Below are 24751 nucleotides of genomic sequence, written 5' to 3'. Positions count from 1 at the left end.
TGAGGGTTGTGATCTGTTGCCGGACACGGAAAAAGACAAAAGACAAAAAATAAAAAAAAAAAAAAGAAAGGTCTCCGCCAAGTGTGAAGGTTGATATAAACATTAATTATAATGAATGCAGAAGCAGGGACTGTACCTCCAGGTGTGATGGGGGCCATGAGGAGATCTTGAGCATGGAAGCCACAAATGGCAGAGTGGCCAGATGTTGGAAGCCCAGGTCCCTGACCACATTGTCACCATGTGAGCTCTGGATATCTCACCTCTGGACTTTACTTACATTTGAGGGAAATGAGCTTCCTTCTTGTAACTGATAATCCAGTACTGCCGCATGCCTATCCGCGAATGTACAGAGAAGTCCCGCAAAGAAGAATTACCCAAACGTGAATCGTGGCTACCCGCCTGCGAGGTCACAAGTGGTTTGGGGCGGGGGGCGGGGGGAGGGGGTTGGTTTGTTGTTTGTTGCTTTGTTTGTATTTTATACATCATACCTTTCCATATTTGCCAAATTACCTACCGTAATCCTGAGTTGCTCTTACAATTAGAGGAGTGGAAAACCCGCAATATAAACCTGCCCCCGCTGGCACATGGTGCCTGGCCCGAGCACACCCTTTCGGCCTCCTCCGCGCCTGGCTTCACTTGAAGCGGATGCCATGACCTGGGTCTTCTGAGGGGCCCGCGGCCCCCTCCCCGTGCGACGAAGGCCGCCTACCAGGATGAGCGCGATGCAGTCCTCCGTGGTGGGCGCCGTGGCGCAGGCCACACTGCCGCCGCTCGCGCCGCTCCACCTACTGCACTTGCGCTGCTCCTCGTCGCCCACGGCGCACCACACGACCCGCGCGCGCCGGGCAGCCACGGCCGCCTCACCTGCGGAGGGACGACCGCCGCGTGGGCAGGGAGCCAGAGCCGGGTTACTGCTCAGCCCCTACCTGGGACGGGAGCTGCCTCCTCCCCCAGAGGTGCAGATGTGTGGAGACACGTGCCCTCTCCTCCAACCCCTTCTGCCGGCCCCAGGAGCTCCCTCTGGGGCTCATTTCTGTCTGTTCCTTTGGAGACCTTCCCTGGCTTCTCATCCATCCGCCCATCCTTAGTGTAATGATGTGACTAATGTCTCGGGATGAAAGGTCCATTACACAGAGCCAGTGGGAGCCCCAAGAGACCGCCTAGGGGGATCCTGAGGCCAGTCCTGACCTCCTTTAAGGCCTGCAGTCACCACCATCAACTACAATGCAGCCTCTCGGTTCACCTGGACTCCTACCCCACGCCCCTCACTAGAAGAAGAACCGTGGCTGAGTTCACTCACTGTGGTATCCCCAAGCCAAATTCGGGACCCAGGCACAGGGGGGTATTCCACCAGCCTCTGGATTCATCCCAGGAGGGGCCCTAGCTCTCCTGGTTCATGCTCATATTTCTCACTTAATAGGAGGCAAGTTGATTCTTCTCTCAGGGGGGTGCGCACGGGGGCATACAGAAGCATTAATCAGGTGGTGCAGCATTCATTTGGAGACAACTCTCACAATGCTAAATGCCCTGATTTGATTGGCCAAAGACACTCACACCTGCATCAAACCTGCCACAATGAAGACCCCACAGTGGCCAGGAGACAGAAGAGTGGCCACCACAAAGCAGAGTCATGCCACCCCCAGATGGCCTCACCCATGGCTCACCAACCATATGAGGTGGCCCCCGGGGCCCTGCCAGGTGCACACTCACTTTCCCTCAGGTTTTGGATGGCAGTGTAGTAGCCGAATCCAAGGTACAGCCCTGCATCTATGCTCGAGGGGATCCTCAAAAGGCCAAGGGCAGAGTCCTTGAACAGCAGGTCCTTCTGCTTGGAAGGGGAGCCAAAGAGCTGGAACGCCGGTGATTTATTTTTTCCAAAATTGTCCTAATTAAGGAAAAACAGAATTATGGTGTCCTGTGGTAAATAAGGAGGAAACAAAAAAAAAACCAAAAACAAACAAACAAACAAAAAACGATGTTGGAAAAGAATATCTGGAACTTTGGGATGATTCTGAGAGCAGGAATCTCAGTTGATACCCTCCTGCAGAGGGACTGGTGGCATCCCAAAGACACAAGCTCAGCTATGGCTTATTCTTTGGAAAGTTGCTGGGCTCCAAGCACCATAGAGTCCTAAGAATATTACTTCTGCTCCAGCCATGAGATACTGTCAGTTGGTAATGCTAGAGGGGGTTTTATGTTTCTGCTGTCCAGAGTACAGCCAGGGCAAGCAGTCCAGTGAATTAGTGAACTACTCAGCAGTGAGCCTACCACAAGGACAGAAGTTGGGGAAAGAAGGGACCTTCCTCCCCACCCCACCCCCAAATCCAAGCAGATGGGAGGACTGTGGGGCAATACCTGTGCCTGGCGGAGAAGCTGCCAGATGGAGTCCTCCTTGCCGTCCACACTTCGGGCCACAACGGCATGAGAAGGGACCCGGGCCAGGTTGCACTCCTTGAACTTGTCCACGGGCTTCCGGGTGTTGTCTGGGCAGAGCAGCTCATACTGGTCCCTGTCAGCCTCATCCTGCAGGTCCTCTGGGGGAGAGAGTGGGGAGCCCAGGTGTGCCAACTCCAGGCAGCAACCATGAGCTGTAGTTTCCCTTTTCGCCAGAATTTTGAGCTGAAGGAGGGACATCTTACACAGCTGACAAAACTGAAAGGCAGTGAATTGCTCCAGAACCCTCAGAAAGGTAAAGATGGCAACCAGAAAGCCTCGGGGGCCAGCAAACGCCCTGCTGGATGGCAGTGGCCACCCCGGGGCTAGAGCAGCTGCTGCTGGTAAGCCAAGGAGCCAAACCAGACCCTATCTGTTTCCATGGCAACTCTGCCTGGAAAAGTCACATTAGAGAGACAAGTCCAGGGGCCACCAAGGGGTGTCTGGAAAGAAGAAAGATGACCAAAATGTTAAGGCAGGAAATACACTGGGTGTATCAAAAGAAGGAAAAAGAATGCTTTTATAAGTGAGTTCAGCCAAATTTTGGAACTGTTCATCCACATCATGTATAAGTTAATTCAGATTATTTAAAGCGACAGAAACCTGGCCAAGTCATTTTATGAAATTAGCACAACCTGATCAAAATCAGAGAAAGAAGTACAGGAAAAAAGAATTAAGGACCTATTTTACTTATGAGCATAAATGCAAAAATTACAAGTAATATATTAACCAACTCAATCTAACAGAATATTTTAAAAACTAATAGATCAGGATTAGGGTTTATCGGTTTATTTCATTAACAAAAGAATGGCTGAACATCAAAAAAGCTAAAGTAATCCACCACATTCATGGACTAAAGGAGGAAAAACATGAGATCACATTAGTCTTAGTAGAAGTAGGAAAAGCATATGTGTGTTCAACATCTACTTGTAATTAGTTTTCTAGTTTCAGAAAAATAGTAATATAGGGAACTTGGTAAAGTTATCCAATTTGATAAATGCCATTAGTCAAAATATCTACAGCAAAATTACACGAAAAGAAGAAAACTTAGATATTCACTGCAAAATAAGAAACGAGGCAAGGATGCCTACTATAACATTGCTAATACAATACTAGATATCTGGATTATACAATTTACAAAAGAAATAAGAGATGTAAACATTGGAAGGAAAAAAACAAATTCATATTTAAAGATGATATAATCCTCTATGTAGAAAAGCCAATAAAACCAACAGAAACTAATAAAACTAACAAGAGAGTTCAGAAGGGTAATGAGTTACAAGATCAACCTACAAAAATAGAATGTTATCCTCATTAGCAATAACCAAACATAAAACAATATAGAATATAAGATGATAATAGCAACTAAAACCATTAAATAGCTAGTAATTAGCCTTGCCAAAAATGCATGAGAGCCACAAAGAGAAAAATTTTAAGTTGTATCAAAGGAAATAAAAAGAGGTGTGATCACATGGGAAGGGAGATTTAGCATCATTGTGGATTGGACAACTTAACATTATAAATATGCCAATTTTTCATGAATCGATTTAAATTCAATACAGTCCTAATCAAAATTAAATTATGACTTTTTTAGAAATTCAACAAAATAATTCACAAATTTTAGCTAAGAATATTTGAAAATGACTAGCAAAGTAAGAGGGGGTGGGGTATCTCTATTCCTCTCTTTCTCTCTCTCTCTCTACCAGATAGAGAGATATCACTGAAAGCCAGGAGAATAAAAAAGCTCAGAAACTGAAGCACAGGGTTATATACAAATTTCGTGTAGAATTGGCTCCACATATCAGTAGGATAAAGATAGAATTATTTATAGTTGTTATTGTAAGGAAAATTGCCTCACCGAAAGGGCGGGGGGGAATGCTAAAGCCAAATCCATACCTGATTTCCTAGATAGAGTACATATAGACAAATGTAGGGGTGGAGGGGAATCTTCAAATCTTATTTCAGGAAATCATGATTTTGGTATGAAAAAGGCATCCTTAAAAGACCCCCAAACCACAAACCAACAGGGTGAAAGTGATGGGTTTGAGCCAATCAATATCAAAGATTTCTGATTGACAAAGGGTGCTATTGTCAGATTTTTGACTGAGAAAAGATCTTACTAAAGTCTTAAATCAACAATGGGTTGATACCTAGATAGAAGGAATGCCTATCCTTGAGTCAACATCATGCAGAAATAAGGCATGAAACTCAACAGAAAATTAGTCAAATGTTACAAAATAAGAAACCCAAATTACTAGCAAATATATGGAGATGATCAAACTCACTAGATGTCAAAGAAATAAAAATTAAACCAACAATGAGATATCTATTGCTTTACAGCCATCATTTGGACAAAAAATATGAAATTCAAAAATACTCCAAACTGAAGTTATGGGGAAATGAGAACACTTGCAGAGTGCTGCAAAGAGCATCATTCCAGACGGCAACCTAAGGTCCTGGGTGGATGTGGGGGCTGTCCCTGGTGGTCTTGAGTGGAATATGGTGGCTCTCTCTCCATTAGTCCTGGATGCAATGTGCTCAGCCTGTACATACCTTTCAACTGGGCTTTAATGTAGGTCCCTGAGGGACATTGTCCAGCAGGACAGTAAAGGAACACCGATAAGGGAGTCAGTCACGTAGTTATGTGTGGTGGAGGGAAGGAGAGGACAGCTGTCCATCACTATGGTGAGATAAGTAAAACATGTTGATGCATTCCCTGGAACATTCCTCAACTGTTAAAACAAGTGAACTGGACACATATATGACACAGAAATATCTAAAACAACACGCTGAGTGGAAAATCTTAGGAACAGCATGGTTTCTAATGCTCAGTAAAACCTCTGTGAACTCAGAACCCAGAAACACAAACCAGCACTACCCATTTTGCAAGACCACATACATCTCAAAAATCAAACCAACAATGAGCTATTTTTTTTTTTTTTTTGTCTTTTGTCTTTTTCCGTGTCCGGCAACGGATCGCAACCCTCAGTGTTGCCCCCGTACCGGACCGGGGACCGGCAACGGGATTGCAACCCTCGGTGTTGCTCCCGCGCCTCGCTCAGCCAGTGAGCGGGAACCGGTCCGTATGTGGGATCCGAACCCTCGGGCGGGAGCGCCGCCGCGCTTCCCAAGCAGCGCACTATCCAGTGCGCCACCGGGCCGGCCCAACAATGAGCTATTTATTGCTTTACAGCCATTAGAGGATATGATCAAGTACCTTGGCGTGGATGTCTATGAGGTGGAAGAACAAGGCAGTGGACATGGGCAATTTAAAGAAAACTGATTATTTTAAATATGAAAGAGCATAAAATACACAGAAGAGCTGTGCCCATAAGCAATCTTTATAACAGCGTGCTAAGGGGAGTCTAATTAGCTCGATACTCAGAATCATAATAAGACAAAAGAAAGCAGTACCGTGGTTCCTCCCCCTGCTCTTACCAAACACTGTACTATCCCTGATAAAAGCCACATCTCCAGCTCCTTCTCTCAAACACCTGTGAAATGAGAAAGCACAGAGGGTGAGCTCGGGCAGCGCCTTCCCAATCCCTTCCTCCTGCCTCCCTGCAGAACAGTGGTCCTGGTGCTAGGCCCCTGTGGGTGTCTGCTCCCTGGAGGGTGGGATCTGAGGCTCTGGGGCGCCCCAGCTGGGAAGGTGGCCAGGGCTCCCTCCAGGCAGATTTACAAAGAAGGGCTCAGGTGCTGATCCCCACCTCCTGCTTTGAAGATTGAGAAGCAAAACATTTTTTCTATGTAAAAGAGAGTTTTGAAGCTTCTAAACCAGAGGGCAAAGGCTTGGGATCCCTGACCATGGCTCTTTCTCTCAGGACTGAGTGTGCAAATGTGCCCTGGCTGGTGGGGGGCCAAGGAAGCCTCCCTCTTCAAAATTGCCTGAGCCCTAGGAGACAGAATGGGAGATGGGGAGCTCAGCCTTGGCATGGGACAGAGAGGGTAGAGGGGGCAGATCACAAAGAGTTCACTGTCCTCCAGCTCTGGGGAGGGGCCCAGGTGGGACAGAACGATATCAACCTGGACACTGTGGCTGTCCTGCCACACTGGAGGCCGGGGACTGGATGTCACATGATAAGATTCCTTCAATCCCGCTATGGTTGGGAGGGGCAGAAATTAGCAGAAAGAACCCAGGACAACAGAGGAGCAAAGTCAGATTTGGAGTTCTCTGAGGGGACAGAAGGGGCCACATGTGTGACTGCCCATCAGGCTGGTGTTGGGGGGAGGGGGAGTAGGTGGGGCCTAGGTGCTGAACAAGGCCAGCACCCTCTTTGGACTCAGGCTCTCTATCTGCACAGCAGTAGGAGAACTGGACTTCTATGGTCCCTGCTAGTAGGCTGGGCTCCATTTGGGGCCAGAGAAAAGGCCTCCTGCGCTGAGGCCATGTGGCACTGGGGCCACTGAGGAGAAGAGGACAGTATCACTCACCTAAAGGCACCAGAGTAGCCGAAGTACGGTTCCGCAGAGGAGAAGGCACATTTATTTGCCCCTGTCCCTATACACAGGCTACACAGGTTGGGGAACCGTTTTCCATCCACACCGGGAACACAGCTGGCTGAGAAGAACTTGGCCACCGCTGTTGAACACAGAGAAATGGACCACCACAGAGTGTGAGCCAGCCCTGGCCACAGCCAGTTACACCTCCCAGCCTGTGCTCCACTCCTGCAGGACAGCCTCGGATATGGGGTTGGGAGCTCAGAGAGATGCACCTGTGCTGACAGCAGACTCTGCTGCCACCTCCCGAGGGTGTAATGGACCCTGCCAGCACGTGTTTCAAGCTGGTTAACCTCACTCCACCTTGGATTCATCCCACACATTCACCTATGTGATCCCAAAGTGGCCTTCACGTGCAACAGGAGCAGAGACCCCTGTCTGAGATCACCCACATCCTCCAGCCGTCTCACCTGCCTCAAGGGGCTCAGGTGGCCCTGTCCAGTTCAAGAATGGACGAAGTGTGCCCACAGGGACGTTCCACCCAGCGGTCCTGTTGAGGCCTGTGTGGCAGGACTTCCGGCCTCGTAGTTGGTTCAGCTGAAAGCCACTGTTTTTCTTTGCTACGGCCACAGCATAATAGTGGGTTCGAGGCTCTGCAAAAGAGCACAAAGAACTGAAAGCTCTTAGCCTGGACCAGAAGGAGAAAACAATCCACCCTAACTAAGTCTCTGGTAGGAAGGGGAACCCAAGTGCTGCGCTTCCCTCCGATCCAAAGCCTGCTCTGTTCTTTGGGGAGCACACGTGTCTTCCCCTCTCCAGTCAGCATCAGGGGGGACAGCCTTCATCTGACCCAGAGAGCCAAGCAGCTGCACTCCCCGATGTGTGATGCTGATCCGGACCCCACCTCCACGTGCCCATCCATGCTGCCTCCACAGAGTCCAGGGCCAAGGCTAAGGCTGCTTGGCTTCTGGGTCCCCAGGCAGAACTCACGCGCTTCAGTCCCATAGACTTCTGCTGCTATAGGTCGCAGTCTGTAGGGGGCCTGGCCTGCCTCAAACACCCAACCACCATCAAGGGTCACAGCATCTGCCTTGTTTGCCTGAAAGAAAAGAGGCCAGACCAGCTTCAGGGGAAAACCCTCCCAAACCAGGTGAGTGGGATTTCAGGCTAGAAGGGTCTTCAACAGGGTCAGCTTTCCATCTTGTCCACTTATGTCCTGTGCAAGATGACAGGAGCCAAGAGTCCCTCTTTCTGGGCAATGAGCACCAGCCCAAGTGCTTGAACTCCTAAGGCTGGCACAGTCCCTCTTCGTCATGTGCCTGTATTGCTCCCGTGGTCACACCATTCACAGTCATTTATATTTAAAGTCCTTTGTTCTGGATGCATTCTCCCCTATTTTTGCTACATATTTATTTCTTTTAACTTCTTTTTTATTGAATAGAAAATATAGCTATCGAAATACCTTCAAATTATCATAAAAAACAATATTCCTCCCCTTTGGCATACCACTTCCCACACGCTTACACACTTCTTGTGTGTACAACGTGGCACAGACCCTATTTTGTGGACTTTTGTCATATAAAGTTGCACACCTTTCCTTACTTCTACAAAGCTTGTATTGATTTCATTGACTACATAATATTTTATTATAATGTGAATGTTTCATAATTTATTAAATAATTCCCCCAATGTTCAGCATTTGGGTTAGTTCTAACTTTTTGATGTTAAAACTAAGATTTCATGGATATCTTTCCCTCAGCTTTTTTCTTGCTGACTGTAAGGTCACCGAAGAAGGAGACACTAGCCAGGTAAAGGAAGAAAAGATTTTATTAGCAAGCAGCAAGCGGACCTGCCAGCTGAGCCGAAAAATGGTGTCAGTACTGAGAGGTAGTTGGGTGTTTTCTTTTATAGGGTTAAGATTGGCCTAACCTAGGAAGACGGTCACAATGTTCCATTCTGGGTACGGCTTGCTTATGGGAACAAGACTTAGGGAGACAGAAACCTTGGCCTAACGGAGGGGAACAGTCATAATGTTACACTCTGGGAACAGCTTGCTCAGCCTGCTAGTGGGAACAGAGACTCAGGGAGACAGAAACTTAGAGGAACAAAACTGAAGGGTGGGGGCTTTCTAAAAGTTAGGTTCTCACTTCTAGGGACCTAACACTGACCACCTGTGTCCTTGGAATAGGCACCTGAGGGTGGAATCCCCAAGACAATGAGCATGTTTCTCTTTATGGCCTTAGCTGCTGTTGCCATTCTGCCTTGGAGAAGATTCGTAAGATTTAAAATGGCACAAACTGTAAGGACAGTTTCACTACAGAATCACCGGCAGGACAAGCTATCATTCCATTAACTGTTATTACCATAGAAAATTCAAGGGCTAATAAATTGCTTAGGTCTGATTATTAAGGGGAATATTTCATAAGTATTTTTATTAATTATGAATTCCCTTTTTCTAATATTCTGTTCATATCATTTTTCTTATATGATTCTACATTTCTTACCAATTTGAGTTAGTTCTTTATAGAATGTGTATAGTAATCACTTGTCAGAGCTGGTGCATATTCATTCACTCTGGTGCTTTCTAAAATTTTTGTTTAAATTCTTTTTATTGACTATAAATTAAATTTCTTATATTTTAAAATGTCAGTTTGTTCCATGATTTGGTCCATCATTTAAAAGCTCAGAGATTTCTATTTTCTCTACAGTTCTGCTAGTTAACCTGTCTCCCAGTTTTTCAATAATACAAGTTTTATTTCTAAACATTGAATCTATCTCAACTTTATTTGGCTGAATGATAAGTAGCTCTGATTTCAAATGGGGTTTTTATTAAAAAGGCAGATTTCGCAGCCTCCTTCACAGATATTCAGCTGAGGAATAGGGCCAAGGAATCTACATTTTAAACAAGCAGGAGATGCTGGTGGTGTTTGTCCACCGGCCATAGCTGTAAAATAATAGCCTAGAACATTCATCAAACTAGATTTTCCCCTAAGTACTAATCTAATATCTCTATTATATTTATAAACTAATTCTATGAGGCTGCCTTAGAAACTTTTACACAAATTACCCACTCTGTGCTAGAGTCAAGTACACATGACCACAGCACTTGGCAGACACACAGAACATATTTGTTGAGTAAATGAGTAAAAGTTATTTCAGTATATCTTATATCTCAAAATCAGAAGAAATTAAAAATCATCTACAGTCACGATACACTTTTCCCTTTCTGTGGAAATGTCTTGCTGCCCTGCCCCAGCAGCGTGATGTGGCTCTATTACTGGGACAGGCTTATTTCTCATAGAGTTGAGAAGGAATGATTCTTCTGGAGGTTCTACCTTTTAGATAACCTTGACTTTTGCCAGTGTTACATATTCATCAAATATGACTGCTTATGCTTCATTTCTGAACAGTTGTTACTAATGATTCATGTTGAGATTCCTGTTTCCGCACATATGGCCTCTTAGCACCGTTTCCTATGAGAAAGGACTGCTCCCTACTTACAGGTACCCGAGAAGCAAAGCAGAGGGAGGAGAGAGAGCACATTTTCTACTTCATCCCATTCCTTTCCCTTGCTCTCCCTTCCATTCACTTTGGTCCCACCCAGCATATGGCATTGACTCACTGTAATGGCCTGGACACACCGAAGGTAGGAGGTTCTCTTTATGCAGCTGACAGGAGGGCCACCCACACTTTTCATACTCTTTTGCCATCTGGAGCATTTTGTTGCCTCGGATTTTGATATAGTACACCATCGAACGCTTTTCTTAGGGGCAGCCAGACACAGTCCTGGAGAAGGAGGGCAAGGAGTAAGCGCTCAACCACTGTTCATGGAAGTGACCACCTCACCCTCTGATGGAGTTTTCCAGACTCCACCCTCACTCTCAACCACCCTCTTTCCCTTTCCATTCCATGGCCAAGTCCAGCCATTCTCCTCAAGTGGAAGAGTCTTGCTGGACTGACAGGAACACTGTGCTGGCCAGAAGTTTGTGATTTTCAATAGATTGGAGGAGACAGGGTCTCCGGATTTTTTTTCCCCTATGACTTTGACATGTTTCCTACCCCTAAAAAATGATGATGATCCCTCAAATAAGTCTATGGAATTCTTCTACCTGCTTTGTCCCATTTGAACCTGGGAGGTGGGCAAGAAAGGGATCGTTACTCCTGTTTCACTGATGTGGAAACCGGCTTTTAAGGAGGCTGGGTGACATGCTGCTCAGCAGTGCAAAGTCCAGCCTAGAATCCCGGTCTCTCTAATTGTTGTGTCAATAAGCATCACCCAGAGGATGCTAAGGGAACAAGGGAAAATACACCTGACTCTGCCACTAGCTATAGTAAATGGTGGGTCACAGGGCTGGGGGTGGGGTGGGGGGTTGCAAATAAGTCAGTGTGCCTGAGTTGCCACCATTCACCTCTACACAGAAAGACTGATTCATCTGTTGAGCCTGTCTTTGTTGCTAGAATCTATGCAATTAGGGAGGAGGCTGGATCAGATTTGCTCACCTGGCTGCCCGATAAAAGGCTTCTGTGAAAAACTTACAGCAAATATCATAATAAAACGGTGAACACTTTCCCCCTAAGATCAGGAACAATACAAGGGCATCCTCTACTTTTTTTTTTTTTTGGCCAGTAAGGGGATTGCAACCCTTCGCAAGATGTAGTCAGCACCAGGCTCAGTCAGTGAGCACACCGTCCATCCCTATATAGGATCCAAACCCGCGGCCTCGGCGCTATGAGCACCACACTCTCCCGAGTGAGCCACAGGGCCGGCCCCTCTCTTACCTCTTCTATTCAACATAGCACTAGAGGTTCTAGTCACAGTAATATGGCAAGAAAAAGAAATTAAAGACATCCAGACTGAAAAGGAAGAAGTAAAACTATCTATATTTTCAGATGACATGATCCTCTATATAGAAAATCCTACAGGGCCAACCCCGTGGCGCACTCGGGAGAGTGCGGTGCTGGGAGTGCAGTGATGCTCCCGCTGTGGGTTTGGATCCTATATAGGAATGGCCGGTGTGCTCACAGGCTGAGCACGGTGCGGTCAACACCGCACCAAGGGTTGCAATCCCCTTACCGGTCATGAAAAGGACAAAAAAAGAAAATCCTACAGAATCCACAAAGTGCTATTAGAAGTAATAAACAAGTACAGCAAGGTCATGAGATACAAGATCAATATACAGAAATTAATCACATTTTCATACAAGCATTGAACAATCTAAAAATGAAAAATCAAGAATATAATTCTTAATTTGCAATAACATCAAAAAGAATTAAATACTTAATGGGCAAAAGATATAAAAAGACATTTCTCCAAAGAAGATATATGAATGGCTAATAAACATATAAAAAGATGTTCAAGTCATTAGGAAAATGAAAATTTTAAATGCAATGAAATATCATTTCACACCCACTGGAATGGTTACAATAGCTAAGACAAACAATAACACATTTTATCATTCACATGTTGAATAGAAAATACAGCTATTGAAATATCTTTAAATTATCATAAAAAACAATGTTCCTCCCCTTTGGCATATCGCTTCCCACAAGCTTACACATCTGCGTGTGTACAACATAGTTTAGATCCTATTTTGTGGACTGCTTTATCCATATAAAATTGCACACGCTTCTGAGGATATGGAGAAACTCAAACCTTCATACATTGCTGAGAATGTAAAATGGTGCAGCCACTTTGGAAAAAAGTTGGCAGCAGTTTCTCAAAATGTTAAACATGGAGTTACCATATGACCAGCAATTGAACTTCTAGGTATATGCCCAAAAGAAATAAAAACATATGTCCACATAGAGACTCGTGCATGAATATTCTTAGCAGCATTATTCAGAATAGTAAAAAACTGGAAACAACCTAAATGTCCAACAACTAGTGAATGGTTTGACAAAATGTGGTACATCCATACAATGGAATATTATTCACAATAAGAAGGAAACAATTACTGATATGTGCTAAAACATGAATGAGCCTCATTTACACTAAGTGAAAGAAGCCAGACACAATAGACCACATATTGCATGATTCCACTTGTACGACATGTTTAGAAAAGACAAATTTATAAAGACAGAAAGTAGATTAGTGGTTGCCTGATGCTGGGTAGAAATGAGGATTAACTGTAAATGGACATGAGGGATCTTTACTGGGGGGATTAAAATGTTCTAAAACCAATTTAAGGCAATGGTTGAACCACAAGGTAAGTTACTAAAATTCATTGAACTGTACATAAAATAGGTGAATTTTATGATATATAAAATATACCTCAGTAAAGCTGTTACCAAAACAAAAACAAAAAACCACATGGTTGCAAAAGCCCCCTTCCCCTTTGGATGTGCTTTGGGGTAGAATGCTCAGCCCTCTGTCGCCTCCTATTTCTGAGCCATCCCCCCACAGTGAGGCCCACCCAAGGCACTTGAGGGATGCTCAGAGGCTGTGGGCAGGAGACTGGCTGCCAGGCTGAGTCGGCCGGGGTTCAGGGGCACTTGGCTGCCACATCCTTCCTTCACCCATCCTCGTCCCAGCGATGCCCCCGGGATATAACCTGGCCTCCGAACCCCTCATGGAACTGTACCACAGTGAGAATTAACGCAATCAGATTCAGCCATTGTGACCCAGTGATTATTAACCTGCTAGATACACAGTACTGTGTGCCATGTGGGGGAATGTGTAAGCAGACAGGACCAGAGCTCACTTGTCACTGGAGAGGCAAAAAGCCAAAAAGAGAAAGCTGAGTATGGTAAATGCTCCAAAAGAGAACAAATACCAAGCTAGGCGCGAGGTCCACATGACCTCAGCTAGTTATTAGGGTGGGGGGCATTCCAGGGGGCAGGAACCATGGGCCCACATGCACAGCCATGCTGCGAGCACTCTCTGTGCCAGGTGCTTTACTCAGCACGTCACATGCCATCTCTCCATTAATTCTCCCAGCTCCTCTTTATTGCAAGTTCTGCCAACATCCCCATTCCCCAGGGGAGGGAACTGTGGCTGTAACTAATTGTGTGGCTTGCCAAAGTTCCTAGAGCCAAGATGTATTGGATCTAGGATTTTAATCTAGGCAGTTGGACACCAAATCCCCTGCTCTTACCACTGGGATAGACCGCCCATTTCAGTTGGCTAGGTTAGAGACAGGTTGCAGTGGAGATGGGGCTGGTAAAGGGCCTGGGGTCAGATCACAGAAGGTCTCCAATATTGGTCCAGAGAGGTCTTATTTGGGAAACAGTGAAGCTGTGACTTATGGGAAAGCTCTGCCTCGGACAGAGGCAGGGGGCACTGAAACCTGAAAGCCAGGCAGAGAAGCTGTGGCCAACGAAGGCATGAGGGAAGGGACGGTCTGAGTGGGGAGAACAGCAGTGGGAATGAAGAAGGGGCAGGAATAGGGAGTTGGTGTCAGAAATTAGTTTGGTAATTGGGTCCTGAGGATGAGAGAGGTCAAAATGCAAGAACATGCCTCAAGCAGGGGCCCTGGGGGATGAGTTTATTTCTTCCCCTGGGAGGGGCTGAACCAGGGTGACTAAGGACCACTGAGCACCCTTCAAGGATCCCCAGTCTCCTGCCCACCAAACAAGAGGAGCTAGGTGCAGAACACACCCTTCCCAGCTCTGGAGCTGTGTATTCCCCTCAGGGCCAAGTGCTCCCTGGAGCACCTGCACTCATTGTCAGCCACCTCATCCTGGAAGGGATCTTCCTAAAGCATGCATCCTCGGGTCTCTTCCATGCAGACATGCCGTGCCCTGGCCTCAAAGGCAAGGGCCAGGACAGCAGTTACTCTTCCCACCCACCCATGGCTCATGCTAGGGCCCAGGCAGACTACTCAGCCTGATGGGAAACCTCATGAGCACATCCCAACCTACGACTCCAGGGGCTGAGCAGGCTGACTCCCCCTGACCCCCTCACATGGCTTGGGTCCAGGTGGCCCCACCCCACCCAGCTAGCCCCTGCCAGCCAATCCCGTAGGGCACCCCTTTTTCAGATTAGGACAAGGGTTTCAATGGCACTTTGGGGTTCAGGCCACTATCCCATTGACTGCAGGATTTAAACTGCAGACCTCTGTAGGCTCCAGGACAACCAAAGATCCAAATGGAAATGGAACCCAGTGGTGTAACTCTGAGCCAGAATACTGCACCACTTCCAGGAAGGCAGGCTTCCTTCCTCTCCACCCGCTCCCAGGTGGCCCCAACCCAAATAGGATCTGAACTCGGGTCTCTGTGTGTCTTGAGAAAGTTGCTCACCCTCTCCGAGCCTCATTTTCCTCCCACGTAAAACGTGCGTAAAAGTTCCATGGGTGCCAAAGGTCCTGGTAGGACACAAGGGGACAGGACCACCGGAGGCCTTCTGGGAAACTCTGCGCAGCGCTAGGCATGCCCCTGCTCCTGCTCCTCCCCAGGCGGGCAGGTGGGACCTGACCCTGCGCCCTGGCCGCCTCCCCGTCTGCAGGCACAGGGACCAGAGCGCCCACGCCCGCCGAAGGGCGCAAAGACTGGGGACGCCCACCGGGCCGGGCGCAGGGACCGGGGACTCTCACCCCGCGGGGTGCAGAGACTGGGGAGTTCACTCCGCAGGCCGCAGAGACCGGGGACGCTTACTCCGCAGGTCGCAGAGACTGCGGCGCTCACCCTACAGGGCACAGGGACCGGGAACGCCCAGCTGGCGGGGCGCCGGGACCGGGGCGCCAATCCCGCGAGGGCGCAGGGACAGGGAACGCCCACCGGGAGGGGAGCGCCCCCAGGCACCTGCACTCACCCAGGGCCCCAAGGAACAGCAGGGCGGGGAAGACAAGCCTCATGTCTGCGGTCCTGATGCGACTTGACGAACGAAGACTACCACCTGAGCCTACTCTGCGCCCCTTTATCCAGGGCTTGGCGCCTACACGGGGTTTGCCCCGCCCTGTTGCCCAATAGGCGCCCCCTTCCCTCTCCACCCGCTGCGGCCAGGTCTATTGTTCCTTGAGGCTCCTGGCTCGGAAAAAAAGCCCAGGGGGCGGGGAGGAAGGGTACCCGGGCAGAACTCCGCACCACGAGAGGAAAGCCAGTCCACACCGCACCTCCCAGTCTCCCCTGATTCTGCCGATGTTCTTTCCCACTAATCTGCAAGCCCCAGGGGAGTCGCAGCCCCCTGAGCCTTGTACCTGCTCTGTCTCAATGCCTTCTACAGGGGAGACATAGAGCGGGGGGTCTTTATTTGAGACTGATCTTTCCTTCAGCAGATGTGTAGGAAAGTGCCTGGGAGCCAGTTAGGGCAAGTGGGTCAGCTCCCACCCTGGCTCAGCAGTGAGCGGATGGTTCTAAAGAGGAACAAACTGCTTCGAGCCCCAGGTCAGCAACAGCCTGGGGACAGTTGATAGGGATAGCAGAGGCTGCCCATGGGGTCCCTGCCAGCTCTGCTGAGACCCACAATATAGCTTCCAGAAGACAGAGCCAGGGGCCTCAGAGGGGAATGACCACCACCACCACCCAGTGCTGGCTCCATGTCCCTCATTTGCCAGTGAGAAAAATGTCTTATAGTTTGTTTTATTTTCTTCTTCTTTTATTTTATTTATTTATTTATTTTGATGGTGGTGGTATGAGGTGGGAGATGGGAACTTCATTTTAATAAATGTCATAAACGTCATATTTGGGGAAGCCATTTTTAAATTCAAAAGCTAGAATACTGCTTTTCTAAGAACATATCAGGTACAAGGGTGCCCAGGGCACCACTGCTTGTCACTAACCAATCGGAATCAAACTAAACATCCATCTCTGGAAGGTGTCACATAGAGTGTGTCCCATGCATGCAATGGGATATGCTGGGGGGCCTCAGAAAGAACAAGGCAACCCTGTATGCACAGATGTGAGCCTAGCCCAAGCGTTAGCAAGTGAAAAAGTAAAGTACTAGGAGTGAGGGAAATCACAGCTCACCCAAACACCTCTCTTGGCAGATCAGTCTGGCCAAGACATAACTGAAATCTGCTTGTCCTGAAAGGCCCATCCTGACTCTTTGCTTAGACTACGTGGTACTAAAAAGCATTTCCTGGAGCAAACAGGCACTACTCCAGGGAACCAGCACTGCCAAGGGTACACATGCAGCAGTCACTCAGCCACAGAGAAGCAGCCCCAGCCCAAGGATGAGAGGCCATCAAGGAGCTGGGGGCCACTCCATCCCTGGGCACAGATCCTGCCACTGCACAAGGGTGGGGTCTGATCAAGGGTCCTGTTTGCCTGGCACGAGAGTGGAGTCTGGGGTTCAGTGCTAGAATCACTGCCAAAAATCACTTGTTTTGGGGTGACAGATCCAGGGTCTCTCATTGTTTGGAAACACAATGTCGCAACATTAAAAGTTGCTTTCACCAACAATTGCAATAAACTGTTTCAAAAATTGTGAAGAAATACAAAATTGACTAATTCTCAGGAGTGCTGAAGCACCTTTGTACCTAAATTAGCAACTAGGCTTTACCTTTTCATGATTATAAAACAATTAAGAGAAATCACAACCCATGTCTCTATCTCTGAGTGCAAATTAGAAAAAGAATGGGTTGGGAGGCCAGAGGCCCCTAGAACTTTTTATGTATATTACAATGTTGACAAAAAACACAGAGAAACTGGGGCCACAACCCAGAGGCTGAGCTGGAGGGGTGCCCTGGAGACAGGACTGGGTAGTCATCAGGGCAAGCTGTTTTCCTGCTGTGCCTGCTGGGATGTGCTTATCTGGGCACAGGCAGAGCAGCCCCCCAAGGCCATCTTCAGAGGAAGCTGATGTAGGGAATGGGTCTGCCCAGAAAGACAAATGCACTGATCTATTACCAACATTCATCCATTCATTCATTCATGCAAGAATGGTGGGTGCCAATGAGAGACACAGAGAAAAGGGATCTGTCCTTGTCCTTGAGAGCTCATGGCATGATGTGGGATGGACAGGCAAGGCGCAAGATCACACTTCTATCACAGAGGCACCTGGGAAAAGGCCACACCTCATAACCATGTGAGGGTGGGAGCCCAGAGGAGGAATGATCAGTTCCCATCATGAGGACTCCAGAAGAGTGAGCAAGAGAATTCGACCTGGGTACCTGAAGGAAGGGTAGGATTTCTACAGGTAGAGTATTCCAGATAGAGGAAACAGCCAAGTAAAGGCTTGGGAGGGTGCACCCAATGACCTGAGCACCAGGGGCAATGAAAGGTCACTGTGGCCTTTCTGGCCTGGAACTCTTAATGGAGGAAGGATTAACAAAGTCCTCATCCTCTATCTCAAACTCCACACCATATGTCCATCGGCTTCTAGAGAGCTCCTCTTGCAGGTCCCTTAGGCACCTAAATTTAATGCATCTGAAATGCAACTCATCCACTTCCTTCAGCCCTTCTCTGCACCTTCTCTCATATTTCCTACCAATTTCCACCAAACAAAGAGCCGCAGAGGCATCCTTAAATTACCTGGCCAGGTGGTTCTGCCTGTGTTACAGGCACTTGGTGATCAATATTGGTTGAAGGAATGAATTAATGAGGAGGAGGAGCTGGCTAATCCAGGCTACCCAGAGCCTGTATACGTGGACTCATTAATTTATCCATTAAGTCAACACTGATCTATGGGGCATCTCCAATGTGCCAGGAGCTAGCCAGACCTTGAAGAGTCCACAGGGAAGTAAGATGCAGGTTTCCAAATGCTGAGACAGTATATAAGGAGCACAAGAAAGTGGCTGCTGTACAAACTGCTGTTCAGTGGCAAGATCTGGGACTTAGGCGGGTGTGGGAAGCTGACTCCCTCTCCCCCAACCCCATTCTACTCCCACCCTCAAAACTTGCACAATGGGCCTTTACAGAATAGCAGGCCCATGACCTGGCCCAAGCCCCCTCAGCAGAATGACACCCTCTGGGCAAGCTGAGCCCTCCACACAGACCAGTGAACCCCTCATCCTGCCCTCTATGAATCCTCTATCTTCAAACCCCAAGAGGAGTGTTGGGAAGAAATTGTGTTATCTGGACAGAACAAGCTACAGATGGGATAAGGAGTTCCTGAGACATCCACTCACATTTGAATGCTAGCCTGGCCAACAGGAGACCCCAGGCCTTGTTTCTTGTGCCTGCCAGTGGTGTGAGGTTGCTGGCTTGGTAGAGAGCCACTTATTAAATATTTAGGGATTTCATGGTGTGTTAACTGATGGTAGCTTGATATCAGTCATGGTGGATATATTGATGTGATGGATGGTAGTGAATGTTACAAATCAGGGCTTTTTCTCCCCAGAGAGCCAGTTTACCAGCATACGACTACCTGTATTTGTCATTGCTTGGTGGCATGTAGTACCCATGGTAGTGTGGTTGTGTTTATGTGTGGGCAGCTACGTGCCACGCTTAGCAAAGAGACAAGATAATAATCCCTAGCATTTGGATGGCACTTTTCATTCCAAACAAAGTTGTCAGTGACTTTGTCTCATGTGACTCTAACAACAGCTCTGAGTAAGGATAGTCAATGTTCTCATTCTAAAAACGGATAATCTGAGGGTTGCCTGTGATCACACACTGAGTGAGATACAGAGACAGAACTGCTGGCCTGAGTCTCTCATTAGGCCCACAGCCAGGGGCTTTCTCTTCCATGGGGCCTGGGAACTCTCTGAGATTTCAGGGTGAAGAGACAGGCCCAGAGATCTACTTTGCTCTTGTGAATCTCAGCAGGAAGGAAAACTGGCAAGGATTGAGTCCCTTCTGTGGGCTAGGCAGTCTAGCCCCTTCCACACATCAGCCATAGATTTTGATCTTCGTGGAAGTGCCATGAGGTGCCTCGCTAGACCTGCTTTCCAAGTGAGTGGACTCAGGCAGTGCCCCTAATCCCCGCTGCACAGCTGGTGAGTGGCAGGCCTGGAGATCCACCCCAGACCCCCATCCAGTGATCCTTTAGGGCACTTGGTGCCTTGATATCAATCATTCTTTTGCTGATCAACCTGAAGAGAGGGGCAGAGAATGACCAGGAATGAGAAAGAGATTGGTGGGGAGCCCCGTGCTTCTCTAGCAGCCCAAGTCCTCACAGGGTCCCATCACAGAGACAATGAGTTCCAGACAAAGGCCTTCACATTTGGCCCCATGCTGGCCCCTTGGATAGATCCTGAGGCCCTGGAGAGTTGGATGTGTTTCTGTGGGTGGTGGCGGGCTGCCACCGGGAGGGAAGCTCAGCTGAAGTGCAATGGGCAGTAAAACAGTGGCTTTATTAACCAATATGCATTGCTGCCAAATGTTGCCCAATTTGCAGAGGACCCACAGAGACAAAGATCTTCTGTCAGCTTGGATCAGCCTCTACTTCCTCTTCCTCCTCCTCTCCTTTGTCCACTCCTCCTTATATAATCAGGACCCTCTGCCCCTCTGGGCCCTCTCCTCATGGGGACCAACCTCCTGGGCTGGCTGTTCCAAAGACCTGCTTACACTGTCCCCAGTGGTAAAGGAGCAGTGGAGACATCTCAGGTTTCTAGTCCCTCGCCTAGTTCCATTTCAATTCTCCTGGCCAGGGTAGTGCCCCAGTCCCTTTCAGAAATCTGAACTCCATGAGCACCTAATCACCATGCCCACTGAGATGAGGAATGTGCAGCAGGCCAGGCCAGGGGAGGGTCTACCCAGAAGGTCCAGGCAAGAGCAGGCTGGAGGGTGTCAGTGGCTGGCCCAGGGCCAGCCATGCAAATTTCTTCCCAGAAGGAATGAGGCCCTGGCCCAGGGAAAGCCCCAGGCAGGAAGCACCTGAGCTGCTGACCCATTTTGCTGCCCCTTCCTTGGGGCTGCACCAGAGGAGGTCTGCCCCACAGCCTTCAGGAGCTGGAGACCACAGTGCCTGCGGTCTGCACTCCACAAGGACAAGGTCAGGTGGCCCTTCACTGAGAAGGAGTTTGAGTGCAAGAACAGCACCGCTCCTCCCCAGCTCTTCCAGGCCAGGACTCCCAGCCCCTTAAACAGTCCTTAGGCTTCACTGCTGCTCCAGTGGAATTCCTTGTCCCTCCATTCATTTGTCCACAGGACAGCCTGGCAGGTGGGAAGGCACAGGGGGAGATATAGTTAGATATGGGATTGGATGTCTGGGTTTGAACCAGCTTCACACCAAACAGGCCCTGGACCTGGGTCAGTCTCTCAACCTGTCTAAGCCTCAGTTTCACCATGTGTAAAAAGAGGACACAAATAATATCTACCTCATGAGGTGGGTGGAGTTAAAACCCAAGGCTTACACAGATGTTTACACAGTGCTCAGTACAGGCATGCTGTTGTCGGTATTTGCAGACACTCATGAGACCCTGCTGTGTGCAAAGCCCTCGGCTGGGCACCGGGGTCCCGGAGGGCGCCTGGCCCAGTGGGAGGGGCTGTGAGTACCCAGACCATCACCATCCAGTGTGCAGAGCATGTTGACAGCGGTGTTTCAGGGAGATATGAGAGTGGAGGAGATAATGGCGGAGTTATTTCCCCACATACCCCTCCTTCTAACAGAGCTCATGACTGCCCCAGCTGCCCACTTTTTCTGGAGTGTTCAGTCTTACCTTGTCCTACTCTTCATCTCCTTTTCTGTGTCTCTGTCTCTAATCCCTGCCTCCTCCTCTCTCTGTCTGTCTCTCTCCCTCTCCTTGGCTTCTTTCTCCATCACTAGCTCTCTATCTCTCCCTCCCTCCCCACCTCTTAAACACAGGCATCTACAGGTGTTATGGCTGCCCTCCATCAGAGGGGCTCTGACTCTGGCTGAGCTTCCTCTATCACTGCTCTGTATTTTACCTACTGACCCCTGTCTCCACACCCACCCCCAGACTCCAAGCTCCAGGAGGGAAGGGGCTGTGGCTGTTTCATCTCTGCAACCCCAGGGCCTACTTCAAGGCCTACCCCAGAGGAGAGCCTCACTGAGAAGGCTTGTTGATTAGGTGAGTCTGGAGAGCAGTAGCGTGAGATGCCCAGAACCTCCAGAAATGCTTTGGTTACAACACTAATTAATCAACGGTGCCCTTCTTATCCTCCTGGAGGTGAAAAGAAGCTGGCCTGTGCAAGTGGCCGGAGCACTGAGCTCCAGCAGGGTGGGGGTGGGGGGAGTCTGGACCCATCTTTCCTTTCCCCAGTCTGTGCCCTGCATAGATGGTGAGAGGCCCAGAACCTGCAGAAATGCTTTGGTTACAACACTAATTAATCAATGGTGCCCTTCTTATCCTCCTGGAGGTGAAAAGAAGCTGGCCTGTGCAAGTGGCCAGAGCACTGAGCTCCAGCGGGGTGGGGGTGGGGGGAGTCTGGACCCATCTTTCCTTTCCCCAGTCTGTGCCCTGCATAGATTTCCCAGCAGATGGGATATTCTAGTCTTGCCCCTAACCTTGGGGAGAAGCAGAAGCAGCAGAGCAGGACCCCAGACCTCCCCTAATGGAGCAGAGGAGGACAAGCCCTGCATAAAGACACATGGGGAGTTGAGAAGGGAACAAGCCAGGCTGTGCCCTCTGCCCTGTTCTGTTCAGCATCTGCCTATCTGTGTCCTGAGGATGGGAAGTTTGGAGATGAGATTCCTTCATCAACCCCAGCACCCAGCACCCTCCTGCAGAGAAACTAGGACTTACTTCTACCAAAAGGCTTTCTGCACTACAGTCCCATCAGCTTCCAAGGACAAAGAGCAAGGGCACCAGGACAGAACCAGGGCAGTGCCAGTGATGAGCTGGGAGAACTCTGTAGACTGGGGACCATGAAGATAGACACTCCCAAAACCGTAACATACGCCCCTTTCAAGACTGGAGATGCTGTCATCATATTTGATTATGTTTACAGTCAGAGGCTTGTTGGAGTCTACGGGGGCGGGGGTCGTTAGCAGCCCAGGACTTCTCACAATAGTTCCTGGTGCAGGTCTTCTCCAAGACACCATTTCCTTTTCCCTCCCAGGTCTATATTTCACCCTCCTCTTTCCTGCCTCTACTCCTGTTCAGCTAAACCCAGAAGTAAAACAAGCACAAGCTCAATACCTTTAGTTGGGGATTGCCATGAGCTGTGGCATTTATAACTACAAGTGTGTGTTTTTCCTGACATTACACCCTCCAAGGCCACGCAGTAGGCAGCCACAGAGAGCACTCACTAGTGTTCTCTCCAGGGAATCCTATCTGCTCATCCTTGACCTCTGATTGCTCCTGAAGGACAGAGAAGGGGCAGAGTGGGAGAGTGACACCCCTTAGTCTTGATCCACCGGCAGCCACAGAGAGCACTCACTAGTGTTCTCTCCAGGGCATCCTATCTGCTCATCCTTGACCTCTGAGTGCTCCTGAAGGACAGAGAAGGGGCAGAGTGGGAGAGTGACACCCCTTAGTCTTGATCCACCAAGCAAATCTTGATCCTGAGCAAAGTCTTCCTTCAGGAATATTAACTTCCAGAAAAATCTATTTTGGAAAATGCTCTTAAAGTTCAGCCACCTGGTTGGCCCTCTTGAAGAGAGCTGTCTTTCTGGGAGCGTGTGTTGTTGAGGGCAGGGGGGCATGTAGGAGGAAGCTGAGGGCATGGGGGCTGGGGATACTGGAGAGCAATGGCCCTGACCCAATAGTGATGTTGCCAAATATTGCCCCATTGTAAAGGAAACTCAGCAATCAAAGAGTTTCTCTCTGTTTGAACCAGTCCTTCCTGCCCCTTCTCCATATCTTCCTCCTCCCTCTCTGAATCCCGTCCCTCCCGGTGGCCATCTCCTCGCTCCAATCTGGCAGGGCTGGGGCCAGACTCTCAGTCTCTCTAGGTCAATATTTGCGTGGTCTCATTGATTCCCCTTCTCTTTCAGTCACCGTGTGTGACCCGGGCCCAAGCGCACTCAATTCTTCCTTCATCCTGCCTCTTGGGCCCACCTGTTACTTTCCACTTCCCAGTCTGAGATGACCCCGGGCTCCTTCCTCAGCTTCTGACCACTCTCCCCACTGCTCCTCCCCAACTTCAGTCCATCCCGAAGGAATCTTTGAACACCACTCACCTAACAGTGGTTCCAAGGCATCTGCCCCAGCTCCTCCTCTCTGCTCCCTACAGTCTGTCCCTGAGGAGTCTCATTCTCTTTCCCTCCTTTGGATTAATAACCTCTCTGTGCTGAAAACTACTCTACTCTGCTCTGTAGAGGTATGCTCAACCATGACAGGACAGCTCAACCTGAAAGTTCCACCAGTACTTCAGAACAGCATGTCCAATTTCCAGTTCTGGATCAAGATGGAACAGGCATGTCTCTCCTGATTCCTCCCACCAAGTACATTAAAAGCATGGATATTACAGATACAGTGGCTTAAAACAAAACAAATTTGTTTTCTTGCAATTCTAAAGATCAGAATTTCAAAATCAGTCTCAATGGACTAATGAACGCTGAGCTGTGTTCCTTCTGGAGGCTCTAGGGGGAATCCATTTCCTTGCCTTTTTCAGTTCCTAGAGGCCGACCATATTCCTTGGATCTTGGCTCCACATCATCCCCACTTCTGTTTCCATCATCACCTCTCCGTCTCACACTCTGACCCTCCTGCCTCCCTCTTATAAGGACCCTTTGATTACATTTGGGCCACCCAGATAATCCAGGATAATCTTCCCATCTCAAAGTCTTTAACTTAATCACATCTGCAAAGTCCCTTTGCCATGTATGGAAATATATTCACGTGTTCCAGGAATTAGTGCATGGACTCTTTGGGGTCCATTATTCAGTGTACCATGCCAGTAGATTGTGATAAATTATGTGTGTACAAAGTAACACCTAGAGCAACCACTAAGTAACTTATACAAAGTTACACAGTCCAAAGCCACTATAGGTAATAAAAATGGAATTCTGAAAAATGCATAAGTAATTCACAGGACAGCAGAAAAAATGTAAAAACAGAGAGAACAAAAAACTAAAAATAATATGGCAGACAACAGTAACATATCAATAATCACATAAAATGTAAATAGTCTAAGTACTCCAATTAAAAGA

The 24751-nt window shown here is 48.4% G+C and overlaps 1 protein-coding gene across 1 annotated transcript in view; it reads right to left on the bottom strand.

The window, feature by feature from the left end:
• The window catches only part of LTF (lactotransferrin), a 29698-nt gene extending 14019 nt beyond the window's left edge, over positions 1–15679 (bottom strand). Inside the window, exons 1-9 of the mRNA XM_008582133.1 lie at positions 15623–15679; positions 10496–10659; positions 7864–7972; positions 7344–7526; positions 6868–7015; positions 5872–5927; positions 2356–2534; positions 1711–1885; positions 607–864 (exon numbers count right to left, since the gene is read on the bottom strand). Coding sequence (XP_008580355.1) covers positions 607–864; positions 1711–1885; positions 2356–2534; positions 5872–5927; positions 6868–7015; positions 7344–7526; positions 7864–7972; positions 10496–10659; positions 15623–15665 — 1315 coding nt within the window. The 5' untranslated portion in view covers positions 15666–15679. The remainder of the gene's footprint in view (positions 1–606; positions 865–1710; positions 1886–2355; positions 2535–5871; positions 5928–6867; positions 7016–7343; positions 7527–7863; positions 7973–10495; positions 10660–15622) is intronic.
• Between the last annotated feature and the right edge of the window lie 9072 nt (positions 15680–24751).

The sequence above is a fragment of the Galeopterus variegatus genome, unplaced genomic scaffold (assembly GCF_000696425.1).
Source record: "Galeopterus variegatus unplaced genomic scaffold, G_variegatus-3.0.2 Scaffold2523, whole genome shotgun sequence".
Classification (NCBI taxonomy): domain Eukaryota; kingdom Metazoa; phylum Chordata; class Mammalia; order Dermoptera; family Cynocephalidae; genus Galeopterus; species Galeopterus variegatus.
Note: the sequence above shows the minus strand (reverse complement) of the source record. Positions and strands in the feature narration are given on the sequence as shown.